Source organism: Delphinus delphis, chromosome 11 (assembly GCF_949987515.2).
Source record: "Delphinus delphis chromosome 11, mDelDel1.2, whole genome shotgun sequence".
Lineage (NCBI taxonomy): Eukaryota > Metazoa > Chordata > Mammalia > Artiodactyla > Delphinidae > Delphinus > Delphinus delphis.
The window spans coordinates 49,328,493-49,352,405 of NC_082693.1; the positions used below are offsets into that span (position 1 = coordinate 49,328,493).

Sequence of the window (23,913 nt, forward strand, 5' to 3'; positions counted from 1 at the left end):
ATTGCAGGCATACAGCATGATGGTTTGATTCATATATTATGAAATGATTACCACGGTAGGTTCAGCTAACATCCATCTTCTCATATAGATGCAATAAAAAGAGAAAACAGAAGAATAAAAGGAAAATGTTTTTCTTTGTGATGAGAACACTTAGGATTTACTCTCTTAACTACTTTCCCATATATTGTACAGCAGTACAATAGACGGGAAACTATAGTTATCATGCTGTACGTTACATCCCTAGTAGTTATTTATCTTATAACTGGGAGTCTTACCTTTTGAGCACCTTCCTCTAATTCCCCTTTGTCCCCACCTCTGGTAGCTGCAAGTCTTATCCCTTTGCGTTTTGGTTTTTTGTTGTTGTTTCTTGGGGGTTTTGTTTTTGGTTCCACATAGAAGTGAGATGATACAGTATTTTTCTGGGGAGCTCTCTTTAAGAAAAAGAACACAAATAATTATGAATACAAACTTAGATACTAATGTGAATGCTTATTAGGAATGAGAAGAGAAATTGCAACAGATTACTGGAACCATGGGAAATGAGGTCTCTTTCTTTTGAGAAATGATTGCAAGGAAATGATTCCTGATTGTAACCTTGCCTCTCCTCACCACATAGAACTGTCTACATTTCCCAGTAACAACCAGAACTCCTTGAAGGTTGGTCTGAGTGAAGGACCCTGATACTTACATTTAATTAACTAGCATCACTGTAAATCTGCCTCTACACTGCAAACTAGGTTTCCTTTCTTAATTAACTAGGTAAATAACTAATGCATCAACTTACATTAGTTTGCACTGGAAAGATAGAGGATGATTACTCTAATCCTCAAGATTTCACAGCAGGGAGGACACTTCCACAGGAAGGCGATGGTAGAAGGTCTCCAAAATGACCACCATCACTTCCTTCCCTCCCTGTACAAGCACGCTGCTCCTCTCATCAAGGGTGGATTCTAGTTCTCCTCTCCTCAAATGTGGACCCACCTTAGTGATTTCTTTAATCACCAGCATGTGGAAGAGGTGATGTTCTGGGACTCCTGAGGCTAGGTCTTAAAAAGCTTTGTAGCGCTTCCCTGGTGGCGCAGTGGTTGAGAGTCCGCCTGCTGATGCAGGGGACACGGGTTAGTGCCCCGGTCCGGGAGGATCCCACATGCCACGGAGCGGCTGGACCCGTGAGCCATGGCCGCTGGGCCTGCGCGTCCGGAGCCTGTGCTCCGCAACGGGAGAGGCCGCAACAGTGAGAGGCCCGTGTACCGAAAAAAACAAAAAAAAGCTTTGTAGCTTCTGCCTCAGTCTCTCAAACCACTCCTCTTGGGATGTTTCCTCTCAGAATCCAGCTGCAGTAATGCCATAAGAAGCCAAAACCACATGGAGAGGCTGTGTGTAGCTGCCTCGACTCAACGCTCAGCTGATAGCCCACATCAACTGCCAACCATGTGAGAGAGCCGTTTCGGACTTGCAGCCCATCTAGCCTTCAGATGACTCCAGCCCCAACTGACAGCCAACTGTGACTACGTGAGAAGCACCCAGCTGAGCCCATTCAACCCGCAGAAGTATGAAAGATAATAATAAATTCTCCTGTTAAGCCTCTAAGTTGTTTTGTAGTCAACAGAGGCACAAAGGCATTGTATTGTGATGGGCCCCTCTCCCTATAGGATTGGTGAGAAGGGACACGGGACAGCGAGCCCGTTGGAGTTTTCTCCTTGGTCCCTACTTGTCCATAAGCAGCACCTGTCCCTCTGTTCCTGTCCTCCAGCAGGTAAATACCAGGAAAACCTCCCTTGGTGGGGTGGGGAGATGAGAGACAGTCCAGGAGGCAAGTTTAATTTGAGGGCTGGAGGTGAGGAATAAAACGTCCATTTTGGTCTTAGATCCAAACCGCAGTTTCCAGTCTAACTTTATCCTCGCTATAAAGTTATTTTCATCCCAGACTCCTGTGTCTGTTTTTTAAATTGGTTCAGAAAACTCAGGGAAAAAGGATAAAATTATTTTTCCTCTTCAGACCCCAACAAGCAACCTTCTTCCTTTCTCACAGGCTAGAAAGCAAAGTTTAATTTTTTAAAAATTTCACCCTGCTTCATCCTCTAAAAATCAAGTGTGCCCTCCGTTCTTGTTACGTGGTTTTGTGAAACGCCTCTCCCCTGTGCCTCCTTTTGGCTTTCCTGGTCCCTGCCCCAGCTCAGAGCCTCACTGCCACATGGTTTCACTTCTACGGCGGCCTCCCGGTCTGCACCTCCCTACCTCTGCACCCCCCATCCACGTGCTGTTACAAGCTAAGATTTCCACCGCCACATTCACTTATCATGCTGATCCCCTTGCTGAAGACCTGATCTGCCGCCTCGGGTCCAGTTCTAGGCCCTCCATGATAATTCGCTTGATGATAGCTAATAGCCCTTCAAGCTAATCTTCCAAACATTCTGTAAGGCAAATTTTACTTCACACCAGACTCATTGCTGCTTCCTTCTTTTATCTTGTCCTTCCTCTTCAGATTAGATGGTGTTCGCTCTCTCCCTTCTCTGAATTCCCCTAGTCCCTTAGGAAGCAGGACTCACAGGGTTCATGGCTGATTATTCTTTGGCCTTCCAAGTGCCCCAAATTCTAATTGCTTGAGGACATGTTCCCCAGTGTGCTCCTCGATAAACACTATTGGACTCATGTTTACTCTCTGTGTAAACAGCCAGTGAGATTCTGTGGTCTTGATGGAATAAACGATCTAATGTTTATTAGGCCAGATTGTTTTAAGTACTTTTTATGTCATTTAACTTGTTCCTTGCGTTCCTGGGTATCACAACCCTATTGTCCTCTTTTTACTGAGGAGGACACTGAGATTTAGGTAAAGTAACTTTCTTATAATCACCCAGCTAGTAAGTAAAGAGAGAGAGCTTGAGCCCGTGACTGATTACCAGGTCTGAGTTTCTAACCACAATATCACACTGCCTCCTAAGGTATTTTTGAGGGGTCTAGGAAATTTTTTAATTCCTCCTCTACCACCCAAAGATAATTACTGTAACATTCGAGAAAATTTCCTTCTCAAGACCTACATTTTTACATATGTGTATACATATGCACACAACTTTTTTACCTACTTACGATCAATTTTTTGTATACACAATCCTATTTTGTTTCACTTAATGTAGCCCAGCCATCTCCCCGTATCACTGTGCACAAATATTGTTTTTTTATGAATTGGCCAGACTGCAGAAAGTACACAATACAATCAAACATGCTCGTTCCCAAAACAGGATTTTGGCTTGGGGCATGAAAAGCTACTGAGAATCAGAAGACCGTAAATGTCCAGGAGTCAACGTGAGATCTTAAATATTGTTCATGTTTTCATGGGAGACAACAGGGGAGTCTCAAACAAAACAGTCATTCTTCTCTTCACCTGAAAGTGAATACTGGGAATCCCCTGTAAGTGCAAAGGCTTCCAGAAGCCAGTGCATAAGGAAGACTAATGTTTACTGACCATCTCTGACCATGTACCAGACCCTGTGCCATGCAATTCCATAGATGTTCTCATTTGTTTTTCCCAGCACCTCGTCAGTCTAGGCATTTCCACCCCACCTGCAGCAAGGGGAAAGCAGGCTGAAAGAACTTGTAGAGGTCACAGGTAATGCCGGTGCTAGGGAGGGAGTTCAGATACTGGAGCCTAAGGTCTTCCTTCTTTTAGAGAAGCCTGTTTCAGATGAAAGAAAAAAATGAAATCTAGATGAAGAGAACCAAGAATGACCTAAATGAGTGAGCTGGAGTCACAGAAAACAGCTGACAGGAATCCTGAACACTAAGGAGAGGAAAAATGAAGCCAAGAGAAAATCAGGCTCCCTTGTGGTTCAGTATGGCGGGGGCGGGAGGTGGGGGACTGCTGAGTTGATGGGGTTGGCTTTGCAAACCGGCCCCCAGACAGAAAAAGACCTCATTCTTCCAAGAGCCCGAAAGGGGCCTAAAGTCAAGCACAGTCTTGGAGTAGAGGCCAGAAAGCGAGAAAGACATTAAGAGGAATCCTAGCTCTAGGGAGGGCCTGTCACAGGCCAGAAATGGGTGCGGAGTAGAGAACATCTGTAGGTTTAGGCTGCAGGCCTGGGCCACGCTGTCTGAGGAATAGGTCATGAGGTGTGTGCTGGACGGGGTGGAGAACTGCTGGACAAGAAGGTGCAGAGTGACTCTGAATTCACAAATCCTCTCCTTCTCCACTTGAACTCTAGGGTGATACACAAAGGTTGAACAGTGATGAGCTTCATTGAGCGAGAGGATGGGAGACCCGATGGGGGTGTTTCCCTTATGGAGGAGAGGCTCCAGTTACACGGGGGAATGATGCCATGGACCAGGGGAGGGTCAAAACGCTTCCTACGCTCGGCAGACAGACCCGTGCTGGGTTGATGGGGGCCTCCTGTGGAATTCAGTTCTCGGCCAGAGATTCCCTACCTTCGACCTGGGGAGATACGTGGGAGGCTCAGCAAACCTGGCGGCCGCTCTTTGGGTTTGGCAAACTCGAGATTTTTCCAGTGCCTTGTGTTCAGCGAAACCAAAAATGTGTTTGGCTAGAAACGCTTCTCTAATTTTTAAACCCCTGTGCATTTTTTACGTAAATTTGATCCACATGGTTTTGATTTATTTTTATTTAACTCATCAAGTCAAATTAGGAGCTACAATGATGAATGGGAACAATGCTGATTTCCAAGAAGATGTTTGAGCCTTTTTTCTTAGAACTAAATCACATTCCACCCCACACACACACACATACCCCACTTCCTTGCGACTGTTAAAACTACCAGCCTGAGCTGAGTTTGAAATTCAGAACCCAAATGTGAAATAAAGACCCATGCTTGGCAAAGATGAAGCGTAGCAGGGGAATGTTCTTAGGAAGTCATGGTTAGAAAGCCAGGGTAGGCTTGGGGTGCAGGTGGGGGAATAAAGGCAGCAAGGGAGCCAGTTATTCCTTATTAGATGGTTTAAATAAATGTACCCGGCTTGGTGGGCTCCCAACAGAAGCCCCCTAGCCGTTTCTCCAGGGTCTGACTTCATCACTGCCACCCAGGGAAAAGGAGTTTCTGCCGCAAGACCGGGGATGTGGGGTTCCCCCGTACCCATCTTTTCTTCTGCACTCCTGCATCGGAGCTGATTCAAGCTGCTCCCCTCTCTTCCCTCGGACCTTCCTCCCCCTTTCCTGGCTCTGGCTAAGGCCTCCCCATCTGGAAACGTTTAAAATGTACAACAATTTTAATCTCGTGCAAAAGAATCTTGAGATTTACACTACGTACCCATTAAGCTAAATTATAGGTGCACAACCTCATTTTGCACAATTCTGTCTGGCCTAGGGTGGCACACACAGAAGGCCAGTCCTGTCTTTCCCAATTACTTTTTCTATCACACCATCATTTTCCACAACTGCAGTCTGAGGCCGGCCGTATTTCTCTGAGGAACTCTGGCCACTGAGGTCCCAGGATAGAGGTACTCTCTTCAGAGCCCCTTGAAACAGTTCTCAGTGGGTCCCTTCAACACTATCCAAGAAGATTTCCTTGAACTCAGCTTCCCTCTCCTACAGAGCCTGATCGAATTGGACAAACCTGAGTACAAGGATCATCTTGTTAGTTAATAACTGTACAACCATGGGGGAGTTAACGTACTTCCTTGGATCTCAATTTCCTGGTCTGTAAAATGGGTATAAAAACCATACACACCTCACAGAATTGTTGTGAGAATTACATGAGATGCTGCACGTAAAAAAAAAAAAAAAAAGTATATCGTCCGGCCTAGACTTCCAGACAGGTGACATGAAGTTTCTGATCAACCAACTGGGATTTTTCATCAGTCCTCGGGGACTCTCCCATACTGGCCCAAGTCTTAAACCTACAGTCTCTTCTTGGGATCCACGGGAGCACAGTGATTGGAAGATCTATAACCCAACTGCATAGAGACCATTCTTCTGAAAACCAAACCGAACTTCTCACTTTATATAGAAAGTGTGTGTGTGTGTGTGTGTGTGTGTGTGTGTGTGTGTGTGTGTGTGTGTGTGTGTGTGTGTGTGTGTGTGTGTGTGTGTGTGTAGGGGGGTGGGGAGGGTGAGAAGGTTTTCACTCTCCTTTAAGGAGCAAAATGGTTATTAGTGTTTCCTGAGAAGCCCTCACCCCCCCATATAGTCACACTTTACCTGTGTTTTTTGGAAAGGTGACAGTACCATTTAATATGCCTGATAAATGCCTCCCTCCCAAGGGGGAAAATATAGACGTCCATGAGGCTAGCATTGGCTTGGCCAAAAAGTTTGTTCGGGTTTTCCATACGATGTTACGGAAAAATCTGAACGGACTTTTTGGCCAACCCAATAGTTATTGGTTTTCTCTGGCCAGGAGGAGTTTCAGCAGTAATTCAGGGATCCTTCTGTTGGCCAGAATAGAGGGAGCAGGGATCCACCAACTTCCAGGGACCCTTGGACATTTTATATCATAAGGGTTCTTACCATGCAGAATTGCTATGAAGGCGAAAAGAGAGACATCTGCAGATGGTAATTATTATTTCCACCAAGCTGACCTCACTTGACATCCTGGGTGATATCAGGAAATGTGCGTATCTTCCACGCCTGCTATTTACTAGAGATTTCCCTCTTAACCTCCTGTGGCTAGATCTATTTTCGATGTCAGCCTCAGCAATAAAGGACTCTAAAGGAACTAGCCCTGCTCACAGCCCTGCCAAAGGGGTAGGCCTGGGTGGCCGATGGTACCCATCGCTGGCTCTGGAGTGGACAGTCTACAGGCTGGGAAGTCACTTGTGACCTCGGAGAAAAGGTGAGTTGAGCCAATGAGATTCCTCTCTGGGAACGTGCAATTGGGGGAGTCAGAACCTGGCTGTCTGGTGGCAGAGACATATGGAGCATGGCTGGTCTCAGGGCTGCCTGGATTCCAGAGCCACCTTCGCTCCCATAAAGCCTGGCTCTTCAAGGGTTCTTCTTGTGGACCCCATACATATCTCTTCCGACATTATTAAAATAAACACCTCCTTTTTTTGAGTCGGCATGAGTGGGTTTCTGTTTCCTCCAACAAAGAGAGCCTTCGCTACAAACACAGCACCCACCCTTGGGAAGAACATGCAGATGGAGCTATGTCTAAACATTCAGGGATTTCCAGTGTGAGGCACAGTTTCAACAGTTAATTACACGGTATGCAAATACCGCTGGTTCCTCACTCACCCCTCCCTGGCTCTCCTCTACTGTACAAATTGCAAACATTTCTCTCACTCTCCCAACCTCCTTTGCAGCTAGGGGCGGTCATGTGACACAGTTTTGGCCAATGAGATGCAAGTGAATGTCTACTGGGACAGATAGCCTGTCCCCTCCTTCCTGCCTTGCATGAAAATGTTACGCTTGGGGCTTCTGTCACCATCTTGCAACTACGAAGGAAAAAAAGATGCAGAGGTGTTACCCCTGGCACATTGGAGGTGCTGCACCAACATGAACAGCCACCAAATTCCAGCCTCCGTGATATGTGAGAAAGTACACCCCTAAACTACTATTACTGAGTGTTCTATCACTTAGAAGTAATATCTTTTGTAAATGATATACCTTGAAATAGAACTTGACACTGTTTCCTGTATTATAAGAAAAATGATTTTTTAAACCAAATATATGACAACTTGTTTTTCAGTTAACTTCTCTAGACATCAACTGAATGACATCAGCTTTCTAGGCAATTAAAAATCTAAGAGGGGGGCTTCCCTGGTGGCGCAGTGGTTGAGAGTCCGCCTGCCGATGCAGGGGACGCGGGTTCGTGCCCCGGTCTGGGAAGATCCCACATGCCGCAGAGCGGCTGGGCCCGTGGGCCCGTGGGCCGTGGCCGCTGAGCCTGCGCGCCCGGAGCCTGTGCTCTGCAACGGGAGAGGCTACAGCGGTGAGAGGCCCGCGTACCACAAAAAAAAAAAAAAAGCAAGTTCATTCTGGCTGGTGTAGGGGAACAAAGATCAGATTTTTTTTTTTTAAGTTAGACCAAATTATAACAAGCCTTGAATGCCAAGTGAAGAAGTCTGTGCTTTAGTCTCTGAGCCTTGGGGTGTTGTTGAAGGTTTCTGAACAAACAGGTGTCAGAGTAGTTGTTTAGGAAAATTGGCCTGATGGCAATATGTGGGCTGGATTGAGAAGGCAAGGGGCTGTGGGCTGTGCAGCCATCTGGGTGGGAGGCCATGAGGGAAGAACCAGCACAGTCCAAGTGAGAATGGAGTGGGGAAAAGAAACAGACATGAGAGACACTGCAGAAGTACATGTGACACAAGTTGGCTACTGTCTGGATCTGGGGTGTGAGTCATGGGAAGAATAATGTAGAAAACATGTTCTTGTACCAAAGAGAAACAAAAACCTCATGCGGTACCTCTGGAGCTGAAGACAGGAATGGTTTTATGTAGATGTTGGAGTCATGCACCTTCAGGTCATGGTCCCCAAGTCCCCTGGTCACTCCAATAGTCGCCATTACTCGGGCCTAGGAGTATAAGCAGAGGGTCATCAGAAACACACACACACACAGAAAGTATTCTCACCACAGTATGGCTGCCACGGGCTAAGAGAGAAGCAGTCGTTTTCCGGTTCCTCCTGCCCCTCTCCATGCCCCTGGCTGCTAACTTCTGTGGGTACTTGTTTCCAAGGAAGGGCCCACCGAGGTCACTTGCATACTTGAGGAGTGGCTTTTCTAGCAATTGTCTTAATTTTAATGGACTGCTGCTGTCTCATTTCGGATTTCTTTTGCAGAGACTGGACGGAAGGGTGTCCAATAAACTAAATACAATACATCTGTGATGTCTACAGCTACTGAAATCAATTCAAACCAAATCCAACCATCTGCCCATCCCCCCATCCAGCCATCCACCCACCCATCTGCTATACATCCATCCTTCACGTGTTTACTGAACACCTGCTACGTCTCTGGTTCTGTGATAAAAGATGTAAAACCGTCAGAGGCAGATCCTGCCCACCCAAAGCTCATATATTACACTTTATGGCTGGAGAAAATAAACCATTAGCAACTCTATAACCTGTCCTGCTAACATCTTCACAAGTTCCATCTGGGTGGAAAGGAACATGATGTCACTTTGCTGTAAATACACAGACACCTTATAGCTGAGACCACACCATCTGTAGCTTTCTCTACATGGTTGTCCAAATGCTTTAAGGAAGCAATACCATTAAACTAATGCCTACACTGTCAGCCTAATGATCTCCAGGGAGGCCACAGATTTGATTTACTCAAACATTTATTGAGCACCTACTATGTGCAGGCACCCTGCTGTGGGGGACAAATATCTAAGGCCTGGTCTCTCCTACAAAGGAACTTGGTAAGGGAGGCTAAGAGGTCCATGTCTAATTAACAACATATGGAATAGGGCTGAGTGCTGAAAGACACATGAACAATGGGTTATATGAGTTCAGAGGAGGTAGAAATTCTACTAAGAAGTTTCCCTGGAGCAGGGGGCACTACATTTTTGTGCAGAAGGATACCCAGCATCAAGACAGGTAAACACAGAGGGATGGAGTGAAACTCATTCTGGGTGGACCGAAGCCCACTGCTCTAACACTCAGATCACAACACTGTACCTGGTGTAGTGTCATGGTTCAAAGACCTGAACGTGAATCCTCGCTCTAATGCTTGGGTAATAAGAATAACTTATAAATGCCAAGGCATGAATCTAACACTTTACCATATCTTCATCCTACTTTCCCCAAAAAGCTGTGGATTTTGGACCTGGTTTCACATCAGAAGGTGGGCAGGTTTACTGTCAAGTGGAAATGAAACCGTAACACATATTTCAAAGGCAAGAATCAAAGGGGGTGAAATGCAGACACAGGAATGTGGACCTGGGGACCTCCGGTCTGGCACTGCTCTGCCGGGGGCCTGGCTCAGCTCCCTTCTAGCTGAGACGCGTTCAGCTCTAAATGTGGACATTCTGAGTCCCTTGTAGCCCTTCTACTCTCCTTCCTGCTGTGGCACCTTCTCTGGTTGGACGTTTTAGTCCAAAGAAATCTGATATTTCTGCTAGTTACTGAATTTGTTTACATGTCCCACACAAGTCCTTCAAAGCACTGGCAGAAATTAAATGAAAAGTAACAGCAGTGAAAGTATTCTGAAATTTCTGGGGAGGCCGTGTGCAGAGAGGAAGGAGAAAACCCCTGTAAACGATCAAGACAGAACTGATGTGTTGTAAAGCTTTCTGCAGAGATCACGGACTCCTGGGACAGAGGAGGCATGCTACTTTGGTACAGGGCATGCCTGGAGCAGACTGACGCCACAGTGGCTTTTAAATAGGTCAACAGGTACAATGACTGAACTTGTCAGCTACATATCACAGAACTGTCAAGCCCTAATTAACTGAAATGCTGGAGGAACATGATGTCCTGGTGAATTGAACTGTTTGCTAAACTGGGAAAACCCTTGCTCTTTTCAATCTTTTTGCTGGTTATCTTTGAAGAACACATTTATCCATTTTCCTGTGGTACCAAGGAGAGTATACTGAACATAACTGAATAGCTTATTAAATACTCATGCATTTACGGACGGCCTGCCATGCGTCAAGTACCAGGCTGGACAGGTACTAAGGATACAAAGGCAACAGCATGTGGTCCTGAGCTTACTGGGAGTCACTGGGTAGCAGCAGGATAATACTGAGAATTTCAGCACCACAAAGAACTGCAGCTGCAGGCGTAGATCACTGGGCTGAGCGATGTGCACTGACGGCGCCCACTCTACAGAAAGATACACGAAACCCTACCAGGAGTAGAGCTCTACCCTGTCATGATTCTCAACCAGGGATGGGGCAAGTTAGTTTGAAAAATGATGTGTTTATTGATCAACTAGCTGTGTTTCATTTCCCTCCATGAAATGTCTCCTTCCAGCGAAATCACTGCTGGGCTACACTGAGCCCAAAACCTAATCCTGTGTGTTCTCTTTCACACACACGCACGCACGCACGCACGCACGCACACGCCCACACATACACTCAAGTTCTGCCCATGAAGGCAAGGCCTCCTTCGGTTTTCTTATGAGTCACTTCATCCTGATAAAAGCTATCAAATGCTGAAAAAAATTTCAGTTGAAGATTCTTTTCAATGTGACCACATTTTTCACTTCTAATTGGAACTCTCAGCGCCTAGTTGAAATGTATTCGTGTTTGGAGGAAGAATGCAATGATTCAGAAGGTGTTTGTTCTTCCTGGGAAATGGCTTCAAAGCTTCCTCATCTCTGCTCCAGGACTGCGACCCTCTCCAGTCTCTGCTCAGAGACCACTTCAAGATCAACAGCCTTCCTTAAGCTCAACAATGTTTGATTCTGACTGAGGCCCTGGGAGCTGGTGACGGATGGCCTTCGCTATCTCCGCCTGGCATCTGGTCCATGTGATCCTATAGTTTAATCAGGGTGAAACTTTGGATCCCCTTTCCATGGGGCAAGTGGAGAAGCCACCTTGCAAAGCCTGAGCTTCCGTGGTGGGATGTGAGGGCACTAGAAGGAAGTGGAAGGCCACGGCTCCACAGCTGGTACCACCCCTCACCAGCTGCGTGACTTCCTGAGCAGTTTTAACCTCGGAGTCCCGGCTGCCTCATCTACCAAATGGATATAAGGCAGCCAGCTCTGCCTGCCTCGTGGCTTGTTGTGAGATACACAAGGAGATGATGTATGTGAAAGTGGTCGTGTTTAAACACTGTGAAAAGTTATTCAAATGGATTGAGAAGGGGGATGGCATTTTCACAAAATTAACTTTAGTCCCTCATGCTCACCACCCCCGTCCCCCAACCCTGCCACTCCTTGGACCCTCAAGACAGGAGGCCTGAAGGATGATGGAGATGATATCCTTTCAAGCTGTCAAGGCTATAAAATCATGAGCTGCTGAGTGGAACACACAGATCACCACGGGCTCCGTGGAGACAGAGCCTTGTTCTCTCAGTCCGGGGAGGGCACGTGCCTACCTTCTTGCCTTCTCCATATATAAGGGGAAACTTCAAGTCATCATCCTCAATGGTTTTGTATGCCCTGTAGGGGGATAAACAACATTAAAAAAAAAATGCTTTGCACTCAATTAGTGACCTGCTGCCCTGACACAGGCCGCCAGGTACTTTATTTTCCCTGAGATTCCATCCGGTCACCACACTGCTGATCTCTTTCTGTATAAACAGTCATTCTCCCTACAGATGTGTGTGTGTGTGTGTGTGTGTGTGTGTGTGTGTGTGTGTGTGTGTGTGTGTGTGTGTGTGTGTGTGTGTGTGTGTGTGTGTGTGTACATATTTTAACAAACCAGAAAATACCAAGTCTTTACAGGCTTGAAGAGAGAGAAAATGAGCTGGCATATTCACAATTAGCGAGCAGGGGTGATAGGTTCCCGTCTTAAGCATTTAGTGTCCGTGCAATAACGAAGCTCTCCAGCAGCGGCGGCAGGATTCTTGTCATTAATCTGGAGCTGTGAGAAGCAGCAACACTCAGTGGTGGATGGGGGGGTGGGGGTGGGGCTGCTCCAAGAGCCAGTTCTCACCTTCGGGGGTTGTTTATGCCAAAGCAGCCTTGTACTGGAATGGCTGGAGAAGGAATATTTAGAGCCTGTTTGACCTCAGCCTGATATTCAAGGTTGGCAGAAAATCCTCTGTTTCACGAGAGCTATTAAATGGCCATTCGACACACAGAAAGAAAATCCACTTTACGCTTCAGTGGTTTATTCCAGACACGGCTGTCCAGATGCCACGACACACACGGCAGAGGCTGGCCAGGCTATGGTGAGAGAGCAAACGAAGGCCACGTCTTGCGATTTTGCTCACAGGAAGTTAAAAAACCAACAAGCAAACGTGGTACCCAGTTACCAGCTGTATAACCCTGGGCAAGGAGCTCCACCTTTTTGGGTCTGCGTCTCCTCATCTGTAAATGAGGATAACCACACGGGATGTGAAGAGCTTAGCACAGAGCCCGGCACTTAGTAAGTACTCGAGAAGTGGTAGCTATCGCTAGTATTTAGTAGAAAGCTAATACGTGGCACACCAGTCCCCCTTTCTGCACAATGGGCAGAACACTGCCTATTCAATTCCTCAGAAAAGTGGTAGGAAGATCAAGTAACAGATGGGGTAGGTTCTGCTAGGTTAGAGGCTAGAAGCAAGATGCTTTTCTCAACTAATATCTCCTGAGTGCATGAAAACAATTAATTTGTGACGCGCCCCCTGGTCCTGGATATATCTAGGCAGCTTGGGAGTGAACCCGACATCCAATTTATGAAGGAGCTTGACACACAAAAGAATGCAACCCGATTGAAAAAGGGCTCAACCCCAAAACTAAAGCAGGCACATCTTTATTTTCCAGGAAGTTATTTGGTTAAGTTCCTTCCCAGAGGGTAGAGGAACAGTGAAGTTTTGGCACTGGACGTGTCTGCGCTTGAGTTTAAGCACTGCTTTCTGCATAGCCCCGGGAGAGCGGAGAAGCCTCTCTGGACCTCAGGCTCCTCGTTAAGTAGAGAGGCCAAAAACTCCTGGGCTTGCTGTGCAGATAAAAATGGGCTGATGAATGTGGCGAGCTTAGGAAGCATTTAGCCCAGTGCCTGGCACACGCTGAGAGCTTGATAAAAGCTAGTTGCTGCCGCTGCTGCCGTCAAGTGGGCCCAGCGGTATGCCATGGATTGAATTTTCGACAAAGGAACCGTACTATTTCCTTCCCCCAAATCTACCAAACTAACACAAGGTGGAAATAGCTACTTTGATGTTTCTATACTCCCATGAACTATTTAAGACACTGTGGTATCCAAGTCACTTGGGGACCAAACAGAGCTATTATTAGAATCCACTCAGCTTGGGGATTGAACGAGTTTGTAGACCAGTGGTTCTCCATCTTGGCTGCATATGGAATCACCTGGGGAGGCGTGAAAAATCCTGATGCTCAGGTCACATCCCAGAGCAATTAAATCTGAACTTCTGGGGATGGGACCCAGGTACCAGGAATTTTTAAAAACCTTCCCAAGTGATTCCAGTGTGCGGCCACGGTTGCGAACCACCACTAGAGACCAAAATCATTAGCTAACATTCAAAATCAGTTGAGCAATAAGCCCCCTGTCACCTTGACCCTAAAGATGACAGACTACATGGCTCAAGGGAAAGGGGGTAATGGCTTGAGAAAGGCTGTGCAGTGGGCACAAGCAGGGCTTGGGGAGCGAAGGGAGGAGGTGTGGAGAGTAAGAAGACAGGTTCAGACAGAGAGGAGGATATGCAGTGGGGACGGTCCCCAGGGAGGGGCTGGGGCCTGGAGATCCAGGCACAGAGTCTGGAATCACTCGTGAGGCAGAAGGTGGCAGGTCTAGAATCGAGGACTGGAAATTCTTAGAGCTCAGTGGAGACAGGCTACGAACACTCTTGCCAAGCTTGAAAAGGCGGCAAGACACTGTCCTCTGACTCTACCGTAAGCCCAGGTAATCGAGTTCTCTCGGGGCAGAGAACTTCAGGAGAGTGAAGTCTGTGTCACCACAGCTCTGAAAGGCAGACACTCATCTTGGAGTTGTCACCCACAGGAACAAGACCGCCACAAGTGCTAATGTTACATTTTAGCCCCTGTTTCTTCATCTTCGAGAACAACACAAAAGTTGAAAATAGAAAAGACAGCTCTGGAAAAGAAAGGTTTATTCCGTTCCTGCCATTGTTGGTTTTCAATCAAATACGAGCCCCCTCCCCTCCCCTCCCCAACAGATGACCCGGGTGAATAACTACAAATAAAGAGAGAAAGCAGAGCACCCTCCCCTCCGCAGGCTTTCAGAGTCTGAAGCACAGCTCATCACGGGACGGGAAGTGGACTTCCCGCCACGGTTAAAGTCTTAAATAACAAAGAGTAAAATACTCAAGAGTTAAAACTGGTAACGTGATTAAAGACGGTGCAAATCAATGATAGCTAATAATAGTGACTGCAGCTATAACTTACTGAACACCTTGGACAAGCCCAGACACTGGGCTGGTTATTTGCGTACCATGTCTAAAATCTCTCAAAGACCCTGCAGCGTCCTATCTGACAGATAAGGAGACCGAGGTTACATTACCCTCCCAAGACCGTACCCCGTGTTAGCGGCCCTTAAGCTAAACTCAGACTGTCCCAGAAAACACATCAAAGAAATGTGATGTCAGGGTTTAGCTCTGCAGGTTTCTCCTTCTAGTTGAAGAGTCTCAAATGAGACCATTATTGCCCACCTCTCAGTGGGTAAAAAGCAGGCAATGATGGGCAACTTTGGGCAGAAAAGGAAGGGGAATTTTCTGTGTGAGGCAAAAGAGCAAAAGGGGACCATGAGGGGACAAAACCAGCAGCTGTTCCCCAACACAGCCTACAGGGAAGAACACAGGGAAGCCGCGGAAGCCACCGCTTCCCAGGTCATTTTACCTGTGGCCAAGGAGTCCGACGGAGTCCTCTCCCACAGACTGCAGGCCTCCCTCAACCTGTCCTGCAGCTTAAGGGGCCACTTCAGTTTCTGCTGTTCATATTACATCCACAGTCCATGTCTAGGCTGTGGGCTTGAACCTGTACGCTTCCCAAGTGTCCTTGGCTTCCACTCCTCTCCGCTGGGGGAGGTGAGAGGATAAGAGAGGTCGGAAGCTTGAGAGCTCTAAGACATAGACGTACTTAGGGCTTAAGATGAATAGATAAAGTCTATTCCTTCACATCAGATCCTATGGTTTCCGAAATCCTGATTAAATTTTTTAAAAAACTCCCAAAACAGGGAATTCCCTGGCAGTCCAGTGGTTAGGACTCAGCGCTTTCACTGCCGGGGCCCGGGTTTAATCCCTGGTTGGGGAACGAAGATCCTGCGAACCTCACGGTGTGGCCAAAAAACAACACCCCCCCCCAAAAAAACCTCCCCGAATAGATTACTCACTAGTTGACAATAATATAACTGACCAGAGATCATATTCAAATAATTACTTGTTACAAGAAAGCAAAACTGAAAGGCTTAGGAAAGATATTTAGACTCTCATTTGGGGTCAATTCCTTTATGAATATTTATGAGGCCAACTGACACAAGGATGAGATGAGAAAAAAAAATAATGCAAGGCTTAAAAAGAGCTAAATAAATTAAAGGGCTTTCCCTAACTCCAGGCGGTATCCTCAGAAGTTTCCATTAAACATTTTTAAAAGTAAGTGTAATAGTTTCCCTTGCAGCGTTGATTCTGCAAAGCTGCAAAGACAAGGCACCATTGATCTGGACCCACTTGGAAGGAGAAGCTCAGCTCTGGAAGAGACCAGAAGGTCACTAAGTTGGCTGTACCCCAAATGCAGGAATCCCTCCTTCAACACCCCTCACACTGGCCCTGGCCTCTGTCATCGAATGGGCTGCTGTAGACAGTCTCTGTCCGAGGAACTTTACAGGACTAACTTTGCAGTGCCACTGGAGAACAGCCCCGGGAAATTCTTTTTTAAATGGACCCAGTCCACCCATTGGTGTGTTGGTCTGTCTTCTGGGAAAACATGAAAGAAATCTAGTCTTTCTTCTACTTCAGAGCTCTGCAAATGTTTGAAGAGAGCTATCTCAAAGTTTCCTCTTTCCTAGTCTCATGAACCGTCCTTCACAGGACCTGAGGCACCATCCCTAACCATCCGTTCAACCAGTATTTATTAACTGAGCACCAAATACCGTGCGAGGGGCCCTCTCGGAGCCTTCTAGCTTGTCACAGTCCTCAAAGAATGGCACTCAGAACTGAAAACACTTAAGCTGTGGTCCACAAAAGAATGAAGCGATTACTTCTTTGATTCAGACCTTGCTCTTTTTTACATTACTGCAGCTTATATTGGCGGTACGTGCAGGTACACGTCTCTGCGTGGTTTAGGGTCATATAATGAGACGACGAGGGAAAACAAACAAACAAAAAACCCAACCAAACAAAAGCCCAGTCAGTCCACAAGAAAAAAGACCTGAGAAGGTTTCTTGACTCATCGTCTTCCTCTAGTTTACACTTACGCAATGAATATTTTGCTTTGAGTGGAAAACTCCGTTGCCCTTATAATCTTGCTAGTTTCAGTCCATCGTTCCAACCCACCAAGGGACATCGGAATCTATATCCTTTCATCCAAAAAACTCAGCTCTCCTTCTACGCTATGTCACGTTAAATTTGACAACCAGCTCTGCCATCTTCACCCGGGTCATTGAAGGAGAAAACCAACAATGCTAAGCAGAACCAGGCCATTAGAGACCTTCCTCCAGGTCAACCTAACCAGACAAAGGGTATATCAACATTTTTTGAAGGCAAGTGGATGAAAGTAAGTGCAATTTGAAAAATCGTGTTCTTGTCTGGTGGAAACATAGAAGACAGACTCAACAGTAGAGGGCAGACAATGAGATATCCATGTTTAAATTACTGGGTGGTAGGGCAGGGGGTGATTTAGGACTAAGAAAGCCTGAAAACACTGATCCAGAGAGACACTGTCCTCATGAATTTTAGACTCTTTGGGTATAGCTCTCAGGCCATCTATGAAGCAACTGAACTGCTGTCCACACAGTATTTCTCCATCTTGTCCAAAGACTAAGAGAAGAAACCATCAACTTTCTTACAAAGTCGAAATACATCCGTGTACACTATGGCCACGATCAACCAGCCTGGACACCCTATCAAAACGCTGGAGATTGCTAACTGAGCTTGACTTACTAGTGAATCCAAGTTGTTCTGCAGATTACACCACCCCAGGGGATGCTGAACCTTCAAACTGCTCTCACTCCTAAGGCAAGAGAGAGGCACTGATTGCTCCCCCATCAGCCTGGCCCTTCCAGACTGCAGCTCTCCTTCTGCCTCCCCGCATCTGCTCCCACACCCCTCCCTCCCCTTTCAGGGCATTCTCCCACCTTCCCTGAGGACTTCAGTTTAGGTTTACAGATTGCTTTCCCATTCTTTCCCCTGCACGTTATTCTCAGCAACTTTACAGGCTCTGATGGTGCTTCTGGAATCTTGACCTTATAACTCCTACCTACTTCCTGATGACCTTCCTCACTGCTCCCCATCAGCACCTGGTCATATGGGCTGCATCCTCTGAGATCTGTACTCCAAGTCACCTCCCCTCTCACTCCTTTGCTGTGGCTCTCAGGCCAGGTCCCCACCCACCCACCCACTCGGTCCCGCCCTTCTAACTACCTTCTGCTACTCTTGTTTCTGGATCCAGTCTCCACTTGGCAAATGTTTACAATATTTTTCTTGCTAACAGCTTAAAATGCCTCACCTTCTTGATCCTCTAGTAAGAAGGAAACACAAGAGTTGAGTATTTTGTTTACTCATGTCACACCATCTTCTCCGGCCTACAGCACTGCAATTGCCTCATCGGGCCCCCCTACAATAATCTAGGCAAGAGAGGATGGTGCCACGGCTACAGTGATGGCAGTGAAGGTGCTGAAAACCGTTCAGTTTTGTCCTTTACCTCTATTCTCAGAGCAACCAGAGTAATTATTTTAAAATGTCAGATAACGTCATTACCCTACTCAAACCCTCCAATGGCTTTCCCATCACACTTGAAATAAAAGCCAAGTAATGAAATGACCTTCTTTAAAAAATCACTCCCCACCCCCAAACTTCCTATTCCCCTTCTTTGCTTTCTTTTTCTTCAGGCATCTCCTGCCACCTAACATTTTAAGTATTTTACCTATTTCGTTTATCTTCTCGACTGCTCCCCTGTACGCCCTGCCCCCCACTTAAGTTCTCTGAGGACGGAGATTTTTGTTTTGCTACCCGTGGCATCCCTGGTACCTCAGAGACTGCTCAGTGCATAATGAGTGCCCAACAGATGTTCGATGAAGGGAGCAAATCAGCGCATACTACTTACTCCAGGCAGTGGATTTATTCTGCCCTGTCGTATTTTCTTGTTCTTTATGTATTCACAAAACAAAAGCAAAAAGTCTTGTTTTCAGCGGCTGCTTTCTAAGTCTCAGCCCATGCCCGCTCACACGCACATCCCTTTCCCGCTCTGGTCTTGCCTCGCTGTGTGCTGCTCCTTGGAGTATATGTTTTAGACACATTCACTGAACGTTTGAACTCAAGAGATCCCCCGGCAGCCACAGTGATGTCTTTTCACCCTTCTGATGAGTAGCAATTATACGACTCCTCCTGGATGAACACGTCTCATCTCTGTATCCATTTTGGAATTTTTATCAGAAAAACCTTTGCTTGTATTTTCAGACTGGCCGAGACACCTGCAAGCAAATCTTCCACAGCCATTTCTCTTTTCATCCACAGTCATCACTCCTCGGCTTAAAATTCTCCAGCGGCTTTCTATCATCTTATAATATAACCCAGCGATGAGGCCCTCCACGGTCTGATCTTTGACACTGCTCTGACATCTTTTATACCCTGCCACATGCTCGGGACACTAGCTTTCTTCCTGTTTCTTAAATGTGCCACGGGGGCTCGTCCTTCCCTCTTCCTGGGCCATTCTTCCTCCAGACCCTCACAGAGCCAGCTCCTGGACACCCCTGAGTGCCTTCTCCAGCCGCTCATCTAAAAGTATGATGCTCTCTGCTCTTGTCTCATCTCTTCATGGTACTTACACAGCACAGTCGGAAACTACCGTATTTATTAATTTACTCATTCTGCCTCCCCCTCTAAAACATTAGCTCCATGCAGCCAGAGACTTTGTTTTATTCATTGTTCTATCCTCATATCGACAACCGTGCGGGCACATTGTGGATGTAAAGTGGACGCTAAATGGATGAATACATGAATAAAGGCTGTCACCTCCTCTTTAGCACACGCTTCCCCGCTCATTCTTCCTTAACAGCAAGCTTTTCTGGGGCTGAAATTTGGAGTTGAGTTCCATCAGCGATACCTTGGATTTTTGTCTACTCCATTATATTAAAAGTTTAGGTTCCCTTTTATCGCCAATATGAATTTGTAGATAGTCATAAAAATGGTGTTTATGATCTTCTTGCTTATCGCTCTCTCGTGGTAATTCCTAGGCATCACCTCCAGAATGGTAGCTTTTGGTGCAGTGGTTCTCCAGGGTTTACGGTGTTACCTAGATAATGTTCTTCCATATTAACTCAGGCGCAAGTCTACCTGGGAAGGCAAGTCCCCACTTCAGAAAGTTCTTTCTCGTCTTTGCTGGATTCCTCCACTCCCAGCCACGGCCCCCACTCTGACTTCGTAACCCACAGGCCAGGGACCCAACGTTCACGCTTTGGCACCATCCACACAGATCACTTCCCATGCTCTCCCTTCTCTCCTAAGTCCTGACTTTTAACTAGAAAGAGGGATGGAAACAGCACTTGCTTCCCTAAGTCTTAATTTCCTTAGTGGGACTTCAAAGTCATTTAAGAAGAATGTGACCCCTTCCGAGGGTTGTGATGGACCCTCTTCCTTCAGGGGCTGCCTCATCTTGACCATCCACTCCTGCGGCTCCAGTGACACACACCAGTGAGTCACATTCTTCCACTCGCTGACCTCTTGACACGGCCCTGGACGGCTCTCCTCCCCTGGGAGTCTTTCTTCCTGGATTCTCCCCGCCTGGCAGAGTCCACTGTGGGCGTAGAGTCAGAGGTTCTGAAGTTACAGCTGAGTCCTCACGTGGACTAGCTGTGTGAACTTGGCAAAGTCCCGCAACCTCACTGCATTTGCTTCTTCAGCTGCCTTTCTTCACGGAAGTTTCCAAGGATTAAATGCGAATATGTCTGGGAAGGTCCTTTGCGAAGAAGGATAAGGTGCTATTTAACTCTAAGTGGTGGCTATTATAGTCTTAGGAGCGTCCCTCATCACTGGGGAGGTAGAGCACAGATAACCGGTCCCCACAGGCAGGAGGACAGCACATTCCCCCAGGAAAACTGCTTCCTGCTGAGGCCCCGAGACACCCCAATTCATACTTTTTCTACTGCTGCTAGTGATACCAAAGTATGAAGGAGAGCACCTGTGCAACTTTCATCCGGAAAGGTCTACGGTTCCACTGGAAAGTGAAGACTCAGAGACTCAGAAGGGTATCTCCGAGCTAATAATCTAAAGGGGGTGTTTTTGGGTTGGTCTGAAATAGTCACAAATGGAGAATCTTCCCCCCTCAGCTAGAAGCTCAGCGCCCTTCTAGGAGGGAGGCTAAGCCCCAGGAAGTCTCATTTGCCCAGACAGAAACTAAGTCCTAGGCAGACAGAGGCACATCTCAGAGGGGCTGAGCAGGTTTGGATGGAGGATGGTAGACAGAGCGTCTCAGGCTCTGGTCCCCATCTCGGGCTTCCAACAACCAAATCTCAACAGAAGCTTGAATCCCAGGAGGCCTGGGATGAAACATCACCGAGGCCTGGATGGTCAGGAACAGACACATGCTGAGTGCCCAAATGCTACCCGTGGCTTTTAAGAGCTTGGCATGACCTCAATTAAGCAATTCACGGAATCCACAGTGGCTCTCCCACCAACTCAGCTCTCTCCACACCCATCCTCCCCCAGACCTTCCTGGAAAAAGCAACGGGGGATTGGCAATCACCTCATTCTTCCTTTTTCCTGCCAGCCCTCTGTATTTGCAAAGGAGTCGAGCCCAAAGCCTAACCACAGAGCTCAGAAAGAGGAGGCTGCTTCCTGCTCCTGGAGATGGCCCTGCAGTGGGCGGCCCACACCCCCTGCTCCCGGCATGAATACCCATGCTTGCGTTTTCTTTAAGGCAACACAAGACTTTGGTACTTTGTCGGGTCTCTTATTTTTTTAATGCCTTCTTTTAAGAGGCCCTGTTTCCTGGTTTCAAAGATTCACAGTTAAGAAATTCCCCCCAAATTTCTTAAATTTGTCTTTGGATGAAATCTTAATATGCTGGAAAAATGTCCCCCAACTGTCAGGGAGGGTGAATGTGAACCAAACTTAATGAGGTCATTAAGTCAGAGCCGGGGAGTAAGGCTGAGAGGCCGTGCTCAGGGCCCCAGGGTGAGTAGCAAGAGGCTAAGAAACATCCCCTACCCAGCAGGCAGGCCGGGGGTTAGGAATATCCTCTCTAATGCTCTGGGCAGCACCCTCTCTGACACAGGCTCACCACTGTATATACAAGCAGGCTTTCCTTATTTGTAGACCTGAGTTTTGAGGGACGGGGTCATATTTTGATGCACTGGGTCCCTGGATTTATGTGCCAGGAGTCGTTGTCAATGGGAATCTTAATTACTTGATTCCTGGGAAAGTCCCCCTGTGAGGCCAAGCCTCCACCAACAAATGCCACTTTATTTTCTCCTTTTGGTCCTTGGACTGTCATTTAAATTAGTTGAAGCCTGCAGGCCCTAAGCTATATACAAGTTGATGCGCTGGTGCCAATCTAGTGCAACAGTCTGGACTCAGGCACAAACAGCATGCTTGAATTTAAGAGTGTGATTAATATTTGGTGATGTAATTGAAGAGAGCTGGCAGGTGCCGTGCAGCCCAGCTTGTGTATGGCTGGCTGTGATGAGAGAAACCAATGAACGGGGAAACCTTCCGGCCCTCTCTGCAGGAAAACTTTTCATAATGGGGGGCAAGCTCTGTTCCTGACATTGCAGTTGCCCTTGAGGAAACACCCCCCCCCCCCGCCGGCACCCATTAGTAGGGCCAACCCACAAGCCCTGGGAAAATGCCTACCTCTCCCCTTCCTCCCGTCAGTATGCCTGGACCAGAGCCCGCCTGGCGTTCTGCGAGTGGTAAACATGCCTCTCTTGTGGCCTAAACACTCCTCTTCCTACCGCCAGGCCTCTGGTGGTGGCAAGACACAACAGGGCTTGCGTTCACGTCACTGGTCCACGTTCCCCGGGAGCATCCACTGGCTTAGAGCAGAGGTTTCACACTCTATGACTTTCAAAGACACGTATCGATCTCGTTAACCCAGTGTACACCCACACACACCTCAAAAAACAATATTTATGTTTACCATGTGATATCCACTTTGATATTTTCTTTTCTCCCTGTGCAACTTAATCTAAAATGCACATCTCCAGACACCAAACTGATTTCACAACCGCCAAACGGGTCCCCACTCACAGTTGGAAATGTGTAGAAAGGAATTTGGATAGCTGCTCCTGGTAGCTCCACATGTGGAGATCAGGCTTTGACCGGAGATGGGAGCAACAGGTTCTACCGGATTCATTCGTGAATATTTACTGAGCACCTACTAGCCGCCAGGCACTCACACAGGTGCTGGGTATATGGAGTTAAATAAAGTAAGGGTCATTTCTTGACTCATGGGCCCAAGGTGAGCAGTGGAAAAGGATTCACATGGAAAAAAATGCTTTGAATCAGTCTACTGAAAATAGAATCAATCAGGTACACACGCAAAACAGAACAAATAATATTTCAGGACAAAACATTCTGGATGACTTTTAGGGAAATTTCAGATTTGGAAAGGATTTCTGATTCAGCATCCACTTGGTGTGCATTAGCACTTGGCTAGGAGAGCTTCATATTCTAATCAATAACGTTTAGATCTCCCACAGGTATGAAGCAGAGATCCTTGTTTTATGAGCACACAAATATGGAATGATTTCTGCCTCCTCAGGGACCATTCATTCTGAAACAAACATGAATTTCATTGACATCGGCCTTTATGTTGTATGAGACCAAGTCAACATATACAAATCAGGAAATAACCAAAATTGACCCCATATCCATGAATGGTGGGGAGAAATTAGCAAACTGTTTGCTACAAAGAGGGTTTTACTGCAGAGGCCAGTTCCTCCATGCTGGTCTTGCAGCCCTGCCTCACAAAGCTTCTCTCTCTGGTCATGTAGATATCTGTAGCCCAGAGCACCCAGTCCTACTGTTATCCCCTGGAAGAAGCACTTACACACTGGGACGCTAACGTATGCTACAGCCTTTCAATATTTCCATTCAAGTGCCCTTGCACAGGCCGAGCTCAAGTTATCTCAGAGTAAACACCAATGTTTTTTCAAGTCTTCTGTTCTTTCTTAAAAAGCGACGAGAATTTTGCATAAGCATACACACACAACATTTATTTCATCAAAAATATCCTCCCCCACCCCCAA

At 46.9% G+C, this 23,913-nt stretch overlaps 1 protein-coding gene and 1 long non-coding RNA gene across 3 annotated transcripts in view; one reads left to right on the forward strand and one right to left on the reverse strand.

Annotated features, from left to right (window-relative positions):
- LOC138414205 (uncharacterized) overlaps positions 1 to 3,878 on the forward strand; it is a 70,357-nt gene extending 66,479 nt beyond the window's left edge. For both annotated transcript variants that reach the window (XR_011246657.1, XR_011246656.1), the window contains one exon: positions 1,328 to 3,878. This is a non-coding gene — a long non-coding RNA (uncharacterized lncRNA). The remainder of the gene's footprint in view (positions 1 to 1,327) is intronic.
- Positions 1 to 23,913, reverse strand: part of PPM1H (protein phosphatase, Mg2+/Mn2+ dependent 1H) — a 263,040-nt gene that overhangs the window by 32,674 nt on the left and 206,453 nt on the right. The window contains exons 7-8 of the mRNA XM_060025145.1: positions 11,930 to 11,993; positions 8,349 to 8,456 (exon numbers count right to left, since the gene is read on the reverse strand). Coding sequence (XP_059881128.1) covers positions 8,349 to 8,456; positions 11,930 to 11,993 — 172 coding nt within the window. The remainder of the gene's footprint in view (positions 1 to 8,348; positions 8,457 to 11,929; positions 11,994 to 23,913) is intronic.